Here is a 16,266-nt window from a genome sequence, read left to right as displayed (position 1 = left end):
ATCCTGTTTTAGCTTCTAAGGAAATGAAGCTTGGCTATTGAAACTCATTTTTCCCCTGATGGAGGGTATGTGTACAGTCAGCATTCCTGGTAAACCCCAGAATGCACTCAGCAGAGCACAGGTCAGTAAGATGGGTCCCTTCTCTTGAGAACAAACAACTTACATGGACATCCCAGCAACTGAAAAACTGGGAGGGCTGGAATAAGCAGCTGTAGGCTCATAGCTGTGGAATAGCTCCCTGCAATGCCTTGGCCTGTCTCATCTCTCTGGGTTTCTTTTTTGCTTTCCATGATCTGGTTGATTGGCTAGGGCTGGGTGCTAGGTTGGACTGAATGATCTTGGACGTCTCCTCCAACCTGTCTGATTCTATGATTCTATGACTGCAGTTTGCTCCTGGGGATGGTTTCCTTTCCTAGTAGGTACCCAGGATAAGGCATTTCATTCCAACCTCTCATTTCAAATAGACATTTGGCTTTCTGTCTGCTTAAATTGCTTGCAACTTCTCAAAACCAGACATTTAATGCATTTTCTGATTTTATAACTTCATATTCCTTCTCCTCCCTCAAATATTTGTCTCTCAATATTAGCTCCTCTTTTTTGGGCTGAATTTGTAGGGAGGAAGAAAACCATGCTGTCAGACCTTGCACAGCTAGAACTGAAAGCAAGCAGCTCTGCAGTAACATGCATTGACTAAGCCTCCCTCAGCTCAATTGGGTTTTCTGTTTGTCAGGACAGACAGACTTGTGCTGGGACCTCACTCCTGAAAATTGCAGCACGTCCACAGGTGGAGGGAGCAATGGCTCCATTTCCTCAGGGTTTCAGGAATGTCTTTGAGGAGAGTTAAGATGCACAGTGTAAGGGTGCCCAAGTCACCCAGCTGTGAAATGCTATCGCACACACGAAAACTGTCTGCTCCTATGTACCTTGAGAAATCCAGCTAGAGTGGCTGAAATGCCACAGATCCAGCTCTACAGGTAATATGATAGAAACATCTTGGTCAAGAGTGAAGTATTTTTTGAAACCTCTTCAGAAACATCTCCTTAGAAGAGAGGGAAACACAACGTGGTGTAGATTTGATGGGTTTCTCTCTTGAGAAAGGGCAAAGCCAAGAGGGAAAGATCTGTTCTACATTTCCCCAGAACCAAGGCCCAGCTTCTCCTTCAATATAAATTGCTATTGATTTCAACAGCAGAAGGGATGAGCCTCACACTGGTTTTGTAGACAACTAAAAACTGGATTTCACTTGGCAAACCATATTTGGATATTGGCTAATTGCATCACTTTGGGTGAAAGCCAATAAAACCCCTTGCATTTAACACGGTCTCCTTTTAAATGCCATTTTATCTGAGAAACATCTCTTGTGAAGGGAAAAAAAGCAAGCTCTGCATTCAGTACAGTTTTATCTATGGGGCAACACTTCTGCACAAGCTGTAAGCAGAGGAGGGAAATAACAGATGCCAGAGATGATAGGAGGAAGTTCTTCACAGAGAGAGTGATTGGCATTGGAATGGGCTGCCCAGGGAGGTGGTGGAGGCACCGTCCCTGGAGGTGTTCAAGCAAAGCCTGGATGAGGCACTTAGTGCCATGGTCTAGATGACTGGCTAGGGCTGGGTGCTAGGTTGGACTGGATGAGCTTGGAGGTCTCTTCCAAGCTGGTTGATTCTGTGATATTCTATGATATAGAATCATAGAATCATAGAATCAACCAGGTTGGAAGAGACCTCCAAGCTCATCCAGGCCAACCTAGCACCCAGCCCTAGCCAGTCTGCAAAGGAGCTGAAATTGGCTATGTGTAATGGCAATGCGGAGTCAGCCAGGACTATACTCAACAAACACACTATTTGACTCCCTCTACTGAGATTAAAGGCAAATGAATGAAATTTTACCAGCCATTAGTATGTAAAGAGCAACTGGTTCCTGTAGTAGAATTACCCCTGGAGGTGTTCAAGCAAAGCCTGTCTGAGGCACTTAGTGCCATGGTCTAGTTGGCTGGCTAGGGCTGGGGGATAGGTTGGACTGGATGAGCTTGGAGGTCTTTTCCAACCTGCTTGATTCTATGATTCTGTGATTGTATGCTGGCTGGAGGGCAGAGTCCCCCTGGCTTTGTAGGTGAGCACTCTCCAGCTGAATCCTGGCGTGGAGAATGGTGCTCCTGTTGCGGTGCCTGCTCAGACAATGGCTTCCATGTCTCAGGTGCAGACGTTTGGCCCAGCCCTTGCCAGGAAGTTCATGTTTTGTTTTCCATGGCCTTAGTCAGCGCTGCCACTTGGCCTCCTGCCTCAGGATGTGCTGTTGCAAGCCACTCCCTGAGGTCCTCCAAGGCACGTTTTTTGCTGGTGCCGCCGAGATGTTCTGGTTAAATCCAAGAGCGAGCTGAGCTTGGCTGGATTTAAGCCCTTTCTCTCCTGGGAGGGCCTGGAAAGGTGCTTGGAGAGGTGCCCAAAGGCAGCCTGAGCTGCCAGCAATGTCCCAGTGAATGCCCAGGTGAGGGCAGTCTGCAGGGACTAATTACTTGTGTCATGCCCTGGTTCCATTGCTTCAGATTTACCTGTTTGTGCCCTGCCTTGCCTTGGGGCAAGCGGTACCAGGCCACAGCCAGCACATCTCAGAGGTGCATGAGTGAGATGTAAAGGCAGCACAGGGTTCCCAGAGCAAACAAGAGGAGTGAAGTCCTGAACGTGATTTTGTGAAGGAAAATAAGGATTGGAAAGTAGGTACCTTATGAGGCTTCTGCTGCAAACAGTGGGCCTTGAGGAAGGAAATCAGTTGGCATTATTCAGAGCCCCTCTCACCTTTTGTACAGTAGGTGTCACTAGCAGAAGCTTTAGCTGGTGAAAGAGCTACAAGCCTCTTCTTGTGTTTAAACAGGTTTTGATTAGCACTTACATGTAATTGTTTTCATTCTAGCAGCCATGGTTATCCTGATGCCACATCTGGTGCAGCATCACAGCCTGCCTCATTATAGGGACTTCCTCTTGCCCATTGGGAATGGGCTAAGGCTGAATGGACATGAGCTATGCAGGAGTTTGGGGCCCAAATTGCCTCCACCCTTGCCTAGTGTCTAGGCTGCTGGTCTCAAGCATTAGTAAGGCAGTTTTGTGCTAGTAACATGAGCCTCCACTCAGCGTTGTCAGCTTCCACTGACTGTCTCACTGACTGATGTCTCTTCCAGGTTGTCAGTCTGTATTCTTCTAACCGTGGCTGTTGAGTACAGCCTTACACACCAGCATGGGGATGTCTGGGCATCATTCACCAGAGGAGCACAGAAGTCTTTTTCTTCACACTAAATGTGTGTGGTCATGTTGTCATCTTAAATTAAGAACAGACTGATCCCTGTGATCAGGGCCAAAGTTTGTCCATCGGGCCAGCATTCATCCTTAGCTAAATCCAGGTTGTAAATGCATTCATCCATTGCATACACATTTTTTTCCCAACATCATTACCAGCATTGCTGGTCTCTCTCTGCAGGTACTTTCAATATCTTTTCTCTTTCTTCTGCAATTATGTACTTCCTTCTTATGCTTCCTTCCTTTTTACATTATGTAGTACCACTAAGCTCACAAATATTTATGGTACTGCTTAGGATTCATGAGTTAGAATGAAGAATCAAAAAAGAGGCTCGGAAAGTAAACCTGAAAGCTGGTGGAAATGTTGCAGAGCATTAGAAAGAAAACAAAGAGGACAAAGCTGAGGAGCAGAAAGAAATCAGATCAGTTTTGAAGAGATGGCAAATGCTGCTTGGGAAAGAAGGTCATGTTTTGAAGGTGCTAACTAAGCTGTAAAATGGTAAAGCATACAGCCATTCACATCAATCTATTTTAGCATTCTCTTTTTGAGATAACAGTGGCAGAACCCAGAACTATATCTTATTTTAGAACATTCATAGAGGCTGTAAGCTTAGCTTTCTTGGAAACATTTGCTAGCATAAGCATTCCAATTAGCTGAAAGCAAACCATCTCCCGAGCTTCACCAAGCACCTGAATCCTTCTCCTGCCAAAGAAAAGCGAAAGACCAGAAGGCTCTGCACTCAGAGCCCAGCAGCAGTTTATCAAAGAGCTCTCATCAGTGCTAATCGCTGGTGGCTTGCTTTTTTTTGTTGCTGCTAATCAGCAACCTGGGTGCTTTCCAGCGCACATGATTGCATCGTGCCTGCTGAAATTGCCTTCAGCACTCTGAGGTGTGTTCTAGGTGCTAGGTGTTCGTGCCATGCCACACCTGCAGCTCATGGTCAGTGGGGTATGTGTGATGCTCTACTCCCTCTGCCTTTGCCAATTACCTTCAGCACTCTGAGGTGTGTTCTAGGTGCTAGGTGTTCGTGCCATGCCACAAGTGCAGCTCATCATCAGTGGGGTATGTGTGATGCTCTACTCCCTCTGCCTTTGCCATTTTTTCATTTCTTAGAGCAAAGCAGTTCATAATTTTGCAATGATTTCAGCTCACACAACCGTGAATTGCATTTAAGGTCCAAAATGTGGCCTCAGCCTTATTAGGGTTTGTGTGCTTCCAGTCAGAAGAGACTCTTGCATATAAATGCCACCCAGCATTTAAAGAACTGCATGTGCAGGCAGTTGGACAGAAGTGCCTTGACAGCTTCCCAGGTGACAGTTGGCCTCCCTTACCTAACTGTTTGTTGTCAGCCTGCAGAATGGTCATGTAAAACCTGTTAGCTGCAGGGATTTCAATAACAAGTTTCCATTCATAACCACTGGAGGCTAAGAAAACAAGGCAAGACTCTGCAATGCTACAAGCAGGGTAGATGGCTGCCCACAGAAGAAAGCCAGGGGAGCTATGGGCTGCCCTTGCTCCCAGAATCCTGGAACCTGACCAGCTTGGTCTCACCTTGCTCTTTCACTCCTTCCCAGGACCATAAGAGAGTGGCTACAAACCTGAATTTTGCTTACACTGCTGAGAAACTTGGAGTTGGCTGTCATGGCCCAGTTAACTGAGGCTCTGTTGACAAACAGTAACTCATTAATCACAATAATTTACCCTCAGCATACCACTGCAAGAAAATAGATCAAATTCTTCTCTCAGACACTCTCAGGTGGTTGCATGACTTCCAGAATAATAGAATCATAGAATCAAGCAGGTTGGAAGAGACCTCCAAGATCATCCAGTCCAACTTATCCCCCAGCCCTAGCCAGTCAACTAGAAGCTAAAGTGAGGGAATGATCTGGCCCCTAATCTCCCAGGAGAGTCACAGTTGCTGCTTGCAGCACCTCCTTTCAAATCCTCTGCCAGTTTTCCTGTTGCAAATTGCCCTGAAAGTATATTTAAAAAAAAAGGAAATCTTTTGGGGCAAGTTGAATGTTTCATTGTTCCTTTGTTTCTAAACACGTGGAAGCTGATTTACTTTTCTGCCACCTAGTTAGAGAGGAAAAACCGATTTAAAAAAAATCAAACAAAACCAAAAAGCAAAACAAAATAAAATTAAATAAATTAAAAAAAAAAAGCAAACCAAAACAGCTCTGGAAACACAAAGGAAAATGATTGGGGTTTGACTCTGAGTGGCCATTTGCCCAAAGAGAAAATGAAAGGGAAACAAAAATGAAGAAAGGTAAGGAAAGTAAATAAGTGAATAAATAATTCCTGCTGTATATAAGGCAAACTGTGTTTTTAAACCCCTAAGTACACTTAGCCTTTGTTTTCAATGCACATTTGAGAATGGTGGCATCAATAGCAGGGAGGAACAATTTTGTTAGCCTTGCTGGGAGAAAATGGCATGAGTGCTTCCTGCTATTGTCAGTGAGCCATTCTCCAGCCATGGCAAACAGCCAGGCCCTCAGACTTGTCCCAAAAGCTGTTTCCCCCTTTCCCTTCTCAGCTGTCAACTCCAGAGTTTGCTCTGAGGTCACTAAATAAGCCTGCTAGACAAGCACAAGGTCTCTTCCAACCTTGGTGATACTGTGATACTGTGATTATTAACATTGAGATGTTCCTGAGCTGATCTTGAGATTTTTTACACTACCATCAAGGATACACTACCAAGAAGTACTTTTTTTTCCATGCAGCAACTGCAGAAGCCAAACATACCATGATAGCTACAAAAGTATTTTGGTGGTCTATGAAGGGCTTTACTGAAAGTACCAGAAGGAGCTCCAGTATCTGCACCCTCCTTTGCTTGGTTTCTTACTCCTTCTTCTAGGATCCACAAGAAATTTAGCTTGCCAAAAGAAATTATTTTGGTGTTGCTAAGTAACCACAAATTTCAGATGAACCACTTAAAGCACTTGTGACCTAATTATGCTTTTGTGTTCTCCAGTAGTGGGAAAGGGCTTTAAAATGTGGATTTGCCACAGGCTTTTTTAGCTTGCCAGAAAGGTGTATGGAAGTACATGTGTCAGTGTGCAATAACCACTGCCTTCTGTTGCAGAAGTTTATAATTGTATGACATTCTCTTACACCTCCTGCTAAAGGACAATTACAGACAGGGTCTAAGTGAAGCAAAGTCACCTTCCATACCTTCTGGATTTTGTAATGGATGAAGCTTTTATCAAAATTAAACTTTGTGTCCCTTCTGTCTGAAGGGAGGTTGTAGCCAGGTGGGGTTGGCCTCTTCTCCGAGGCAACCAGCAACAGAACAAGGGGACACAGTCTCAAGTTGTGCTGGGGGAAGTCTAGGCTGGATGTTAGGAGGAAGTTGTTGGCAGAGAGAGTATTTGCCATTGGAATGGGCTGCCCAGGGAGGTGGTGGAGTCACCATCCCCGGAGGTGTTCAGTAAAAGCCTGGCTGAGGCACTCAGTGCCATGGTCTAGATGACTGGCTAGGGCTGGGTGCTAGGTTGGACTGGATGATCTTGGAGGTCTCTTCCAACCTGCTTGATTCTATGATTCTATGATTCTAACCCAACACCTGCTTGCTAGGCTGCAGTCCTTTTTTCTCCTATGGCCTCTTCTCAATTAACATTGAATTATGTAAGAATTAACACAGTCAGACCAGAGTTTTCTCCCTGACAGATGTGGATGCTTAGGGAAAGAACATGAGAAACTGATGGTACAAAATGATCCTTCCCTGACATATTTCCCATGTTTCAGTAGCCTGTGGTCTGGGGACTTCCTCAGGCAGAGCTGGCACCCAGACCACAGGAGCCAGGATGCTGAGTATTAAACCAAATTATGAGAGTAATGAGGATGCCACTATCTGCCTACCATAGCTACATCTTTTCCATTAATTTGGTTAACCAACTTTTGAACCCTTCCATATTTTGGCACCTAGAACGTCTGGCAGTGATCAGTTCCACAATGTCCTTGGATGATTTAATTTTATGTGCTTCTACCCTGTTACACTCCCTCACTTCCTCTGATGTCTAAGAGAACAAATTCTAACTTACTTTGCCTGATTATGAAATAACTTGTATTTCTCTGAAAGTTCCCTTTGGCTTGGGCCATCTCTCACTCTGCTTTGTGCTTTTTGAGGTTAGGCAGGAAGGACAGAAGATGTCAGCACATTGCAGATGTATGCAGAGGCTTAAAAATATCTTCTGGTTTGTTCTCTGTATCATCAAAGCCCAATAAGGAAGATGAAGAATTTCCATCTTTGGAAATTGGTTTAGGTACTCTGTGTGGAGATGATATGCATCTGAACCCTCTGCAGCAGAGCCTTTGATTTTCCACTCTCTGAGAAGAACCCTAACCACAGAAGTATCATATAAACTCTGAGACAACAATTTTTCTGCTAAGCCATTCTTGATGAAAAAAGAAAGTCGTCACTATTGCAGTTTGTGGATTGCCATTGCCTGTTGCTTCCAAACTGAGTCCCTCTGAAGCTTGGGCTTTGCAGTGACTGGACCCAGAGAAGTCTCTTCATGCTTCCCTCTGCTTGGAGATTGTGTGCTGAGATGCTGGAGAAACTTAGAGGTCAAATGTGAGAGGAGTCTGGAGCTCAGATCCTTGTAGAAGACCTAAAAATGAGCAAGGGTCTGATGTCTTAACCCATCTTGGAAAAAAAAGTTGGCATAAGTGGACTTTTCTCATTCCTGATCTAGATGCAAACATTGCTTTAAGTCTGCAAAAGCCTACATTCATATTAGGGTTACTGCCATAAGCAACATAAAGCTTCAGCTGCCATCCCTTGACTGCAGGATGCAGCTGTCCTCACAGTGCCGCCTCAGTTGTGTTGGAGGTAGCTGCTTTCCAGCCTCATAGAATATCATAGAATCAAGCAGGTTGGAAGAGACCTCCAAGATCATCCAGTCCAACCTAGCACCCAGTCCTAGCCAGTCAACCAGACCATGGCACTAAGTGCCTCATCCAGGCTTTTCTTGAGCACCTCCAGGGATGGTGACTCCACCACCTCCCTGGGCAGCCCATTCCAATGCCAATCACTCTCTCTGGCAAGAGCTGCCTCCTAACATCCAGCCTAGACCTCCCCTGGCACAACTTGAGACTGTGTCCCCTTGTTCTGTTGCTGATTGCCTGGGAGAAGAGACCAACCCCACCTGGCTACAACCTCCCTTCAGGTAGTTGTAGACAGCAAGAAGCTCCCTCTCCTCAACACCAAGCCCTGATGTATGATTGAAGTCAGCAGCACTCTCTCCCTGTAGAGGTACTGTTTTACCCCAGAAATCCTTCATTCCTTTTCACTTTTCTATTTGCCACACAGAAAGAAGCAGAGGGAGGAGGGAACCTCCAACCTTCCCAGGAACAAACAATTGTGATTTCTGGAGAAGAGTTGCCAGCTGCGTGTCCAAAACCGGTTCCACAGTAGCCAGATAGAGAAGAGTTCCTGCCTGCCTTGCTGCATGCCAAAGCTAACGAGGTAAGAGCATGAAAGCATTCCTTGGCAATCATTTAAGGATGTCTAAGTTGGAAGGAGTGGCTCAAAACCAGAAGAGATTTTCTTGTCTTTTTTTCTCTTAGAATTTTCTTTCACAGATAAAATTTTGCAAACAAGAAGGCCTTCCACCTCAGATTATACACCAGCCTTATTCTCCAGGGCCATCAGGCTTCACAGGCACTGCTGACCTCTCCCCACTATCTAATCTTCCCTGGCCCACCCTTGGGTTCCCACTTGACAATCCCCTTGCTTAATCAGGTTGCCCTGGATGGGTTCTCCTTATCTTCTCACCTCTCCTATGTGGCCTTCAGGTCTCCATTTTTGCTGTCTCTTCTCCTGTCTCTGGATAAGAGGCAGAATTTTATTTGCCTGTCTCCTTGCAGACAATTTACATCTCACTCCCTATGCCAGGCCTGCTGCCTTCTGCCCACACTGAAATCTCAGCTCATTTCATTGAGGTTAGCTGCTAGAGAAGCTGAGCTCAGCCTGAACAGAGCTCTTCCACATCTCTCTCTTTGCCTTCTTCCTTTTAGTTTTCTGTTAACTGCAGTCAAAAAAGCCACACAGAAGCTTGTAGCCTAGCCACTCAATCCCTGTGTCCAGGCTGTCTAAGCCTTGCAGGGTCTTCCTTCATGATGACAAGTAATGAGTCATTGAAAGGTGGACTGCTATGTGGCTTATGTCTGTATCTGCCTCCACAGGTATTTCTGTCTCTTCTATCACTTGGACAGTGGGAAACAGACACAGCTTCCCCTTTTTCATCCTTAGGTTGCAGGGCTGCTGGCATGCAACTACGGAGGGGCAGGCAGCTGCCTTCCTCTGAGGCAGGCAGGGCAGAATCAGGAGCAAGAACAGGAGCAAAAGAAGTCCTGGACACGAGACTCAACCATGGAGATGTCCTATCTGGGGAGAAAGAGGAAGACTGGGAGTTGGTTTCTGAAGGAGAAGGTAAGGCTGGCAAAGAGGGAAGGAATGATGAAACTAGCCTTTTTTCCCTGAAAACTATTGTTGCAGTTCTTCTCAGCTAGGTTCAGCTTTGCTTCTTGGAGCAGAGTCATGGCAGCACTAGGACAGAGCAGCTGGGATTTTCTGTGTACATGTGAATTCAGTTTTTTTTCCCCCCGTTCCTATCCCCACAGAAATCATCAGGCAGGTCACAAAACCAAGAGCTTGGTGTTATGTCAGTGTTTCTTGCCCCATCAAAAGAGCTTTTGAAAGTAGCTGCTAAATCACCAGCTCCTGTTGTAGGGGCTGTCATAGCAGCCCATCTCCAGCTGGAAGTATGCCATGAAGACACAGTGCTAGTATTTAGTGATTTCAGCACCATCTGTAATGTCCCCTGGGAGGCATATTCCACCTGTGGTGCCCCAGGACATAGCCTACAAAAGTCTTTTCATGGTAGGCATCAGCTAAACACAAATCTGGCTGATTTTGAGTCCTTACTGCCAGTGGGCTCCACCAGTAAAAAAAGTTGCTTATAAGGACATAGGTAGTACAGACCAAGTTTATACATGCTCTGTATTTCTTAAAGATCAAAGATAGGAAGTGAGTGTACAAGGCTGCCACTATGGCATCTCTCAAATTCTGGGCACAGTCAAGAAAATGTTGAAAGACAAAGCAGTTTGATCAGATCAGTCACAATGCTTTTCACTTTGATTGCAGTGAGAGTGTCAGGCTCACCATACCACATCATCCTGCAGCTCTTCTAGACCAGAATCATGCCTCTGGTTGCCGTATGGCAACAGAAGGATCTCATCCTGTCACTGCAACAGCAAATGTTTTTTACAGCAAAGTTTAACAAACTCTTGCATTAGGACAAAAGGAGGATAAAACCTCCCTTCCTGGATGGAAGCAGAGCTGGCAATAGAATCCAGCTCTACCGATGGCCTGACTGGTGATGCACATAGCAGATTGTCCCTTCTGGGCAGTGGTTGTGGAGAAAACATTTCTCTCCCCTAGAGAACATCTTGCCCTCATGTACCCTGAAAACCATTTTAGAGCTTTGAACAAACACATGAGCACAGAAGGCAGCCAGTGAGAAACACAGCAGATGAGAGCTTTCCCCCCTGTTGCACATTTTGAATCTTCAGGGTTTCCTTTTTGTGTGTACGTGTAGATTTCACTTCCCAAGGTAGGATGAGAAAAACCATCTTGTCCTAGTGCTAGGTTTGGACACAGGACAGTGCCGTTTTTTCTCAGGTCATGGCAAAGGCACACCCACCACATTGCTGGAAGCTAAGTCACAGCCAGGCACAGACACCGAAGCAAGATGTAGGGCTGCCCTCTTCCCCGTGTAGCCACTCCACCTCTTCAAACCCTCCTGTCTAGATGGGAAATGGAAACAGCAATCACATCACATGCACTGGGGTGACTGAGAAGTTGGAATGAGTTCCCAGGAATAGGTGTAGCTCTGCTCTTCACAAGCACCTCTGGAAAGTGGCCCTATCCCTCCCTCAGCAGCAGCAGCAGTGTCAGTCAGGATGAACTGTAAGTAACAATCTGAACTCTGTCATTTTGTGTCATTCTCTGAGGAGTCCCAGGCAGATGTTTTTTTTTAACAGTGTGAAGTTTGTTGCCTGTAAGTGATTATTTTAAGAGCAAGATCTAACTGCACTTGAAAGGAGAATTCTCCTCTTCATCCCCTGTGACTGTTTAAGAAGCCCTTGGGATATTACATATTCCAATTCAGGGCCAGTTTTGCTACTAGCAGTGCAATTGTGTAGCTGAACTGCCTACCTGAAAGGGGCAGGCTGGACTATTTTCCAGCCTGTGCTATGGCATACCCTCTAAAAACACACACTGGCTCTGCCCTGCCTGTAGGACATTTACACAGCACATCTGCATGGAGGGCTTCTGCCCAGGGTGGCCCCCAGGCAGCCCAGCAGCTCCCCTCTGCATTGCCCTTGGGGGGAAAGCGGCAGGCCAGGGCTGCAAAACCGCTGCAGGTTCTCTCCTGAGCAACCTCAGTGGGACACCAGGACGAGAAGAGGTCTGTACTAGCTGTGCAGGCTCAGGCTAAGCCCATGACTAGAAACTTGGGCCAAAATCCACAGAGGATTCATATTTGAAATACCACTCTGGCTCCTTCTTCTCCTTATTCCCCAGAGAACAGTTGTTTTCTCCCTCCAGCTCACGGCTGCCTCTTGACTTAGGAGGACACCTAGGGCTGGTGTTGGGTTTAGCAACGAGCTTCTACCGACCTCATCCCTGCCTGCACCACGAGCACACCTCAGTGAGGGTTCTGTCTGGTTTTCCACTCTCACTATTTTGCCGGTGATGCTAAGTGTCATAGCTCAGAGATCACATCAGAGTTGATATTGCATTGCTCTGCCTCACCCGGACAGGGTAAGAACGTACAGGCAGAAGTGGTTTGTTCTTTGTAGTCCAATTCATGTCTGAGACAAAGTACTACACACCTGCATCCCCTGCTCATTGAAATACTGGGGGGCTCTGGACAGCTGGCTGCCAGCTTGACCTCCCCCCAGTAACATCCCTGGCAAACTTCTGTCTCATTGCTGTTTAGAATCCCATTGCTGTAACTGATGCCAGAGGGATGAGTAATGTGCAGGAACACTTCAGGGGAGGGTGAAGTCTATGAAGTGTGGGTGATGCCAAGCTTTGCTTCCCCGAGGTGGAAAGGTTTCTTTTCTGAAGACTTTTAGACAACTGTGTGATGGGCTCTGGGCAAGTAGCCCCAGTTCCTTACACAGCCAAGAAAAACACGGCAAGTTCTTGGACTCTGAATACCCATGTTGTGAGTAGGCTGGCAGGCATTACACATCCAGCACTGCCTGTGCATGCACAGATGGGAATGGCTGTAGTCAAACCTACCCAAACATTCAAAGGGAAAGAATTAAAACCTAACTAAAACATGTGGGAGAACTTGAGGTCATTTTGGCACAACTGTTTCCACAGTGCAAATCAAAGAGTGATGAGAAAGTGGGATATTTCAGGGACTTGATAGCTTCTGACACTTTACTCTTTTAATACTCTTTACTGCTGCCCCAAATCTTTTCTGAACGTGACTTGCAAGAGCAACAATCTTAAAGAGGCTCCTGGCTTTCACACAGACTGGCTGTAGTCAGATGCCAAGCTCTTTAAGATGCCTTCATCAAAATCTGCACCCTCATCCTCACTTAAAAAATGCTTTCCTTTGATGCAGTGGCATTTAGCAGGAACTTAAGAACTGTTAGTGTTGCTGAAGGATTTTATAAACTAGCATTTTTCAACCAGAACACAAACTCTTCAAAGTCAGGGTTGAGGAGCCAGCATGCACCAACATTGCCATGTCGTTTTTAAGCACAATGTGGCTCTAGGTATTTACCCTCACCTTGCTTCACTAGGGTCATGCTTACCTTCTCACTGACAGCACGACTACCATGATACTTTTCAATGATATAAGAGTTTCTTGGATATCTCTGAGGTACGTGACTAAATTCAAGGACTAAATTAACAGACTGTTAGATTGTTTCATCAGTCAGACTTAGGAAAGGCTGCACAGGCATCTCTGCCTTGATATAAGCCACAAGGTGTCACCCAGTTCAATTCACAGCCAGCATTATGCACAGCTACACTTTTCTTCTGGAAAGACATTGCAGAGTTTAGAGGGAGATGAGAACCCTCTTCAGCCACTGGCTTGCTGCCAATGCCTGTAACCTGCTTGGCACTCTTGAGCAAAGCACGATGCTAGTCGAGACCCTGTTTTTATTCTTCAGGCTGGTGGCATATCTGAGAGGACGACTCAAACACCCAGAAATCAAGTGTCACTCAGCAGTAGTACCTGCAGCTCTGCAAGGTTCAACTTCAGGGCTATCCCCCTTGCACTGCCCTGGCCAATTTAGGAGCCTGTAAATAAAACAAATCACAGGTATTTTCAGGAACTAACTTCCATTATAGTTTACCAATACAGTCAGAATAAACACTGCATGTCAACTTCAAAGTCCTGCCAGAAACCAGGTAGGCTTCTGTGTGGACATAAAATGACCCAGAAGGCACTCCTGCCTGTGCAGCACCATCAGCTGCACTGCAGCCACCTTTTTAAATTGAGCAGCAGGCAAAACTCATGTCTCAGACCTACAGCTGAGCAAGCTGTAGAAACTTGCATTCAATTCTCCACTGCAGAGCAAATCCTCCTCCCTGAGAGGGAATGCACAGAGAACCCACCTCAGAGTGGCTGCAGGTACTACACAGCCACCTCTAAGGTATATTCAGAACTAGTGGCAAAGCTCTTCCTTGCTGATGGCTTCTCTGGTTTGCCATCTGTGAGAGCCTTCACTAAGCTACATCATCAGGAACAGGCTGGAGCACATACCTTAATTGTATTCAAGCTGCTTAGATACTGCAACCGTGGACACCTCAAACAAGCAGCAGCTCTGTGTTTGATCAGCTCTGTCTTTTCTGGAAGCATGCACACATGAACTCATGAGGGAAACATCTAGCCACAGCATTAGGCATAGAGGACAGTAGCTACCTACCAGTCCAGAAGAATGATTTGATGTCAGTTCTAAAGAGAAAAGAAACAGCACTGATGCAGAACCATCAGGAAAGCATTCTGGCTTTTAGCAAAGTGAGTCTGGGTAAAGATGAGCTGTACTCACCAGATGTATGCAAGCCTTCCTGATTTTGCATCTGAAAATGTGGGTTCAAGTCATGCAAGTGAGCAACACACACTGCACATTTTATTTTTATTGCCTTATTACAGAAACTAAATTATCATCTCTACATCTTGATTAAAAGAAATTCAGCACCGCAGAAAAAAGCATTCCTTTTATTCTCTAAAGCACACCTGTGAACACAGAACAAAGCCTAATGTCAGCACATAAACACTTCTTCTGCACCTCTTTGTTGCAGTTTCTCCATTAGTTCTTTAAAAAAATCATTACACCTCAGGTATTTATAGATGCTTGCATTGAGCTTTACGTTATCTACCTAGAACACAACTCGCTTCCAGAAGTCAGTTAAGAAGCTGAATCAAAAAAAGGCCTTTTAAGTTTATTTACAGTTGCAATGGCTAAATTTTAAATACTTTACAGTCACTCCCAGCACTGCCTCCCAATTTGAAGGATTAGTGTATCTCACGATTTCTTTGTAGCTATTTGCTAGAGGGGATTAAGTTGTCCACATCTACAGCTGCGTAGGTACCTCAGCTATTGACATAAAAGCAGTTTATAGGAAATAAACATGCTGACAAAAAACATGAATGGCAAATGAGAAACTCAATCTAGAGGAAGAAGCAACAGGGCTTTGTGCTGCAGGCATTGTTGACTGGGACCAGCAGCAACATGGAAGAAATAGTGGTTAAGGAATGCTGCAGTCCAGCTCTCTCTAGTTCCTTTGTAAAGAGTTTTATGTTCAGTTCTCATTTCCTCCTCTTTCACCTCTTCCTTGTTACTGCTTTTTTTGTCAACTCATTGGAAAAATTTCTGAACTGTGATAGTGTATAAATTTACTTCAGAGGGGAAAAGATAATGATGTATCCAGGTCAAGATGTCCTTCTTTCCCAGGAAATGCATTTTACATATGAATATGGCAGACCTTTCCTAAGTAGTTACCAGGAGACAGGCAGGTTATCTGAATAGGACAGACCTGCTCCTCCAAGTTTTGCAGTTTGAGAGTGCATGGATGCAGGTCTCATGGCAACTGACAGATTAACAAATCTTAACATTTGTCTGGTCTTAAATACTGTCAAAACCCCTATGGAAAGAAAAAGTATCTGTGATTCAGGTACATCCAGCAGACTTGTTGGGGGTTTTGTTTGTAGTTTGTTGTCTTTTTCTTAAATAATAATGTAGATTACTTAGCACATTCCAGGTTAGAAAACTGCAGTAAACATTCAGCAACTGGAATGCCTGGAATAATATACAAGTACTGTTAAATGTACAAGGCCGTTCAGGACAACTTTGTCTTTCTAGAATAAGCATAAAAAAGTTAGAAGCTAATTCACAATTAACTTTAGATACAGTGTTATTAAAATACATTGATGTTAATCATAAAAATAGTTTACTATTTACATATACATTGTATAAACCTTGACAAGAAGAATATGCCCATTTTATGATGCCTTAAATGAGTGTTTAGGCAGATTGGCCCATTTGATAGTGCAGTATCCCTGTTTTGGTCTTCACACCATGAAACTGTACCAGATTCACAGTATCTTAGCTAAAAGGCTTCCACTTTCTATAACTGAAGAAACATTGATTGATTACAAAGAGCCAGTTTTGTTTCCACTTTGTTTCTTATTAAACCCTACCCCTAGTAGTTCAGGGCACTCTGCCTGGCCTTGTGCGATTTGGTTGCACTTCCAAATGAGGCTGTAGTTCATCTCATCGGTGATCACACTGTCCTGCTTGTAGTCTGGATGCTGTGCAATGAATTCCCTCATCCAGCGAGCCACTGTCATGAGTTCGCCTGTGGGCAATGGGAAGTCAGAGGTCACAGCCTATACATCTAATTCAGCAGTATGGCGCTTAGAGTTTTATGCATTATAAACA

The 16,266-nt window shown here is 45.0% G+C and overlaps 1 protein-coding gene across 2 annotated transcripts in view; it reads right to left on the bottom strand.

Annotated features, from left to right (window-relative positions):
* Positions 1 to 14,446: 14,446 nt before the first annotated feature.
* Positions 14,447 to 16,266, bottom strand: part of GCLC (glutamate-cysteine ligase catalytic subunit) — a 35,163-nt gene continuing 33,343 nt past the window's right edge. For both annotated transcript variants that reach the window (XM_064145819.1, XM_064145820.1), the window contains exon 16: positions 14,447 to 16,183. In XM_064145819.1, coding sequence (XP_064001889.1) covers positions 15,978 to 16,183 — 206 coding nt within the window. In that variant the 3' untranslated portion in view covers positions 14,447 to 15,977. The remainder of the gene's footprint in view (positions 16,184 to 16,266) is intronic.

This window comes from Pogoniulus pusillus, chromosome 7 (assembly GCF_015220805.1).
Source record: "Pogoniulus pusillus isolate bPogPus1 chromosome 7, bPogPus1.pri, whole genome shotgun sequence".
Classification (NCBI taxonomy): domain Eukaryota; kingdom Metazoa; phylum Chordata; class Aves; order Piciformes; family Lybiidae; genus Pogoniulus; species Pogoniulus pusillus.
This window is presented reverse-complemented; position numbering and strand designations above follow the sequence as displayed.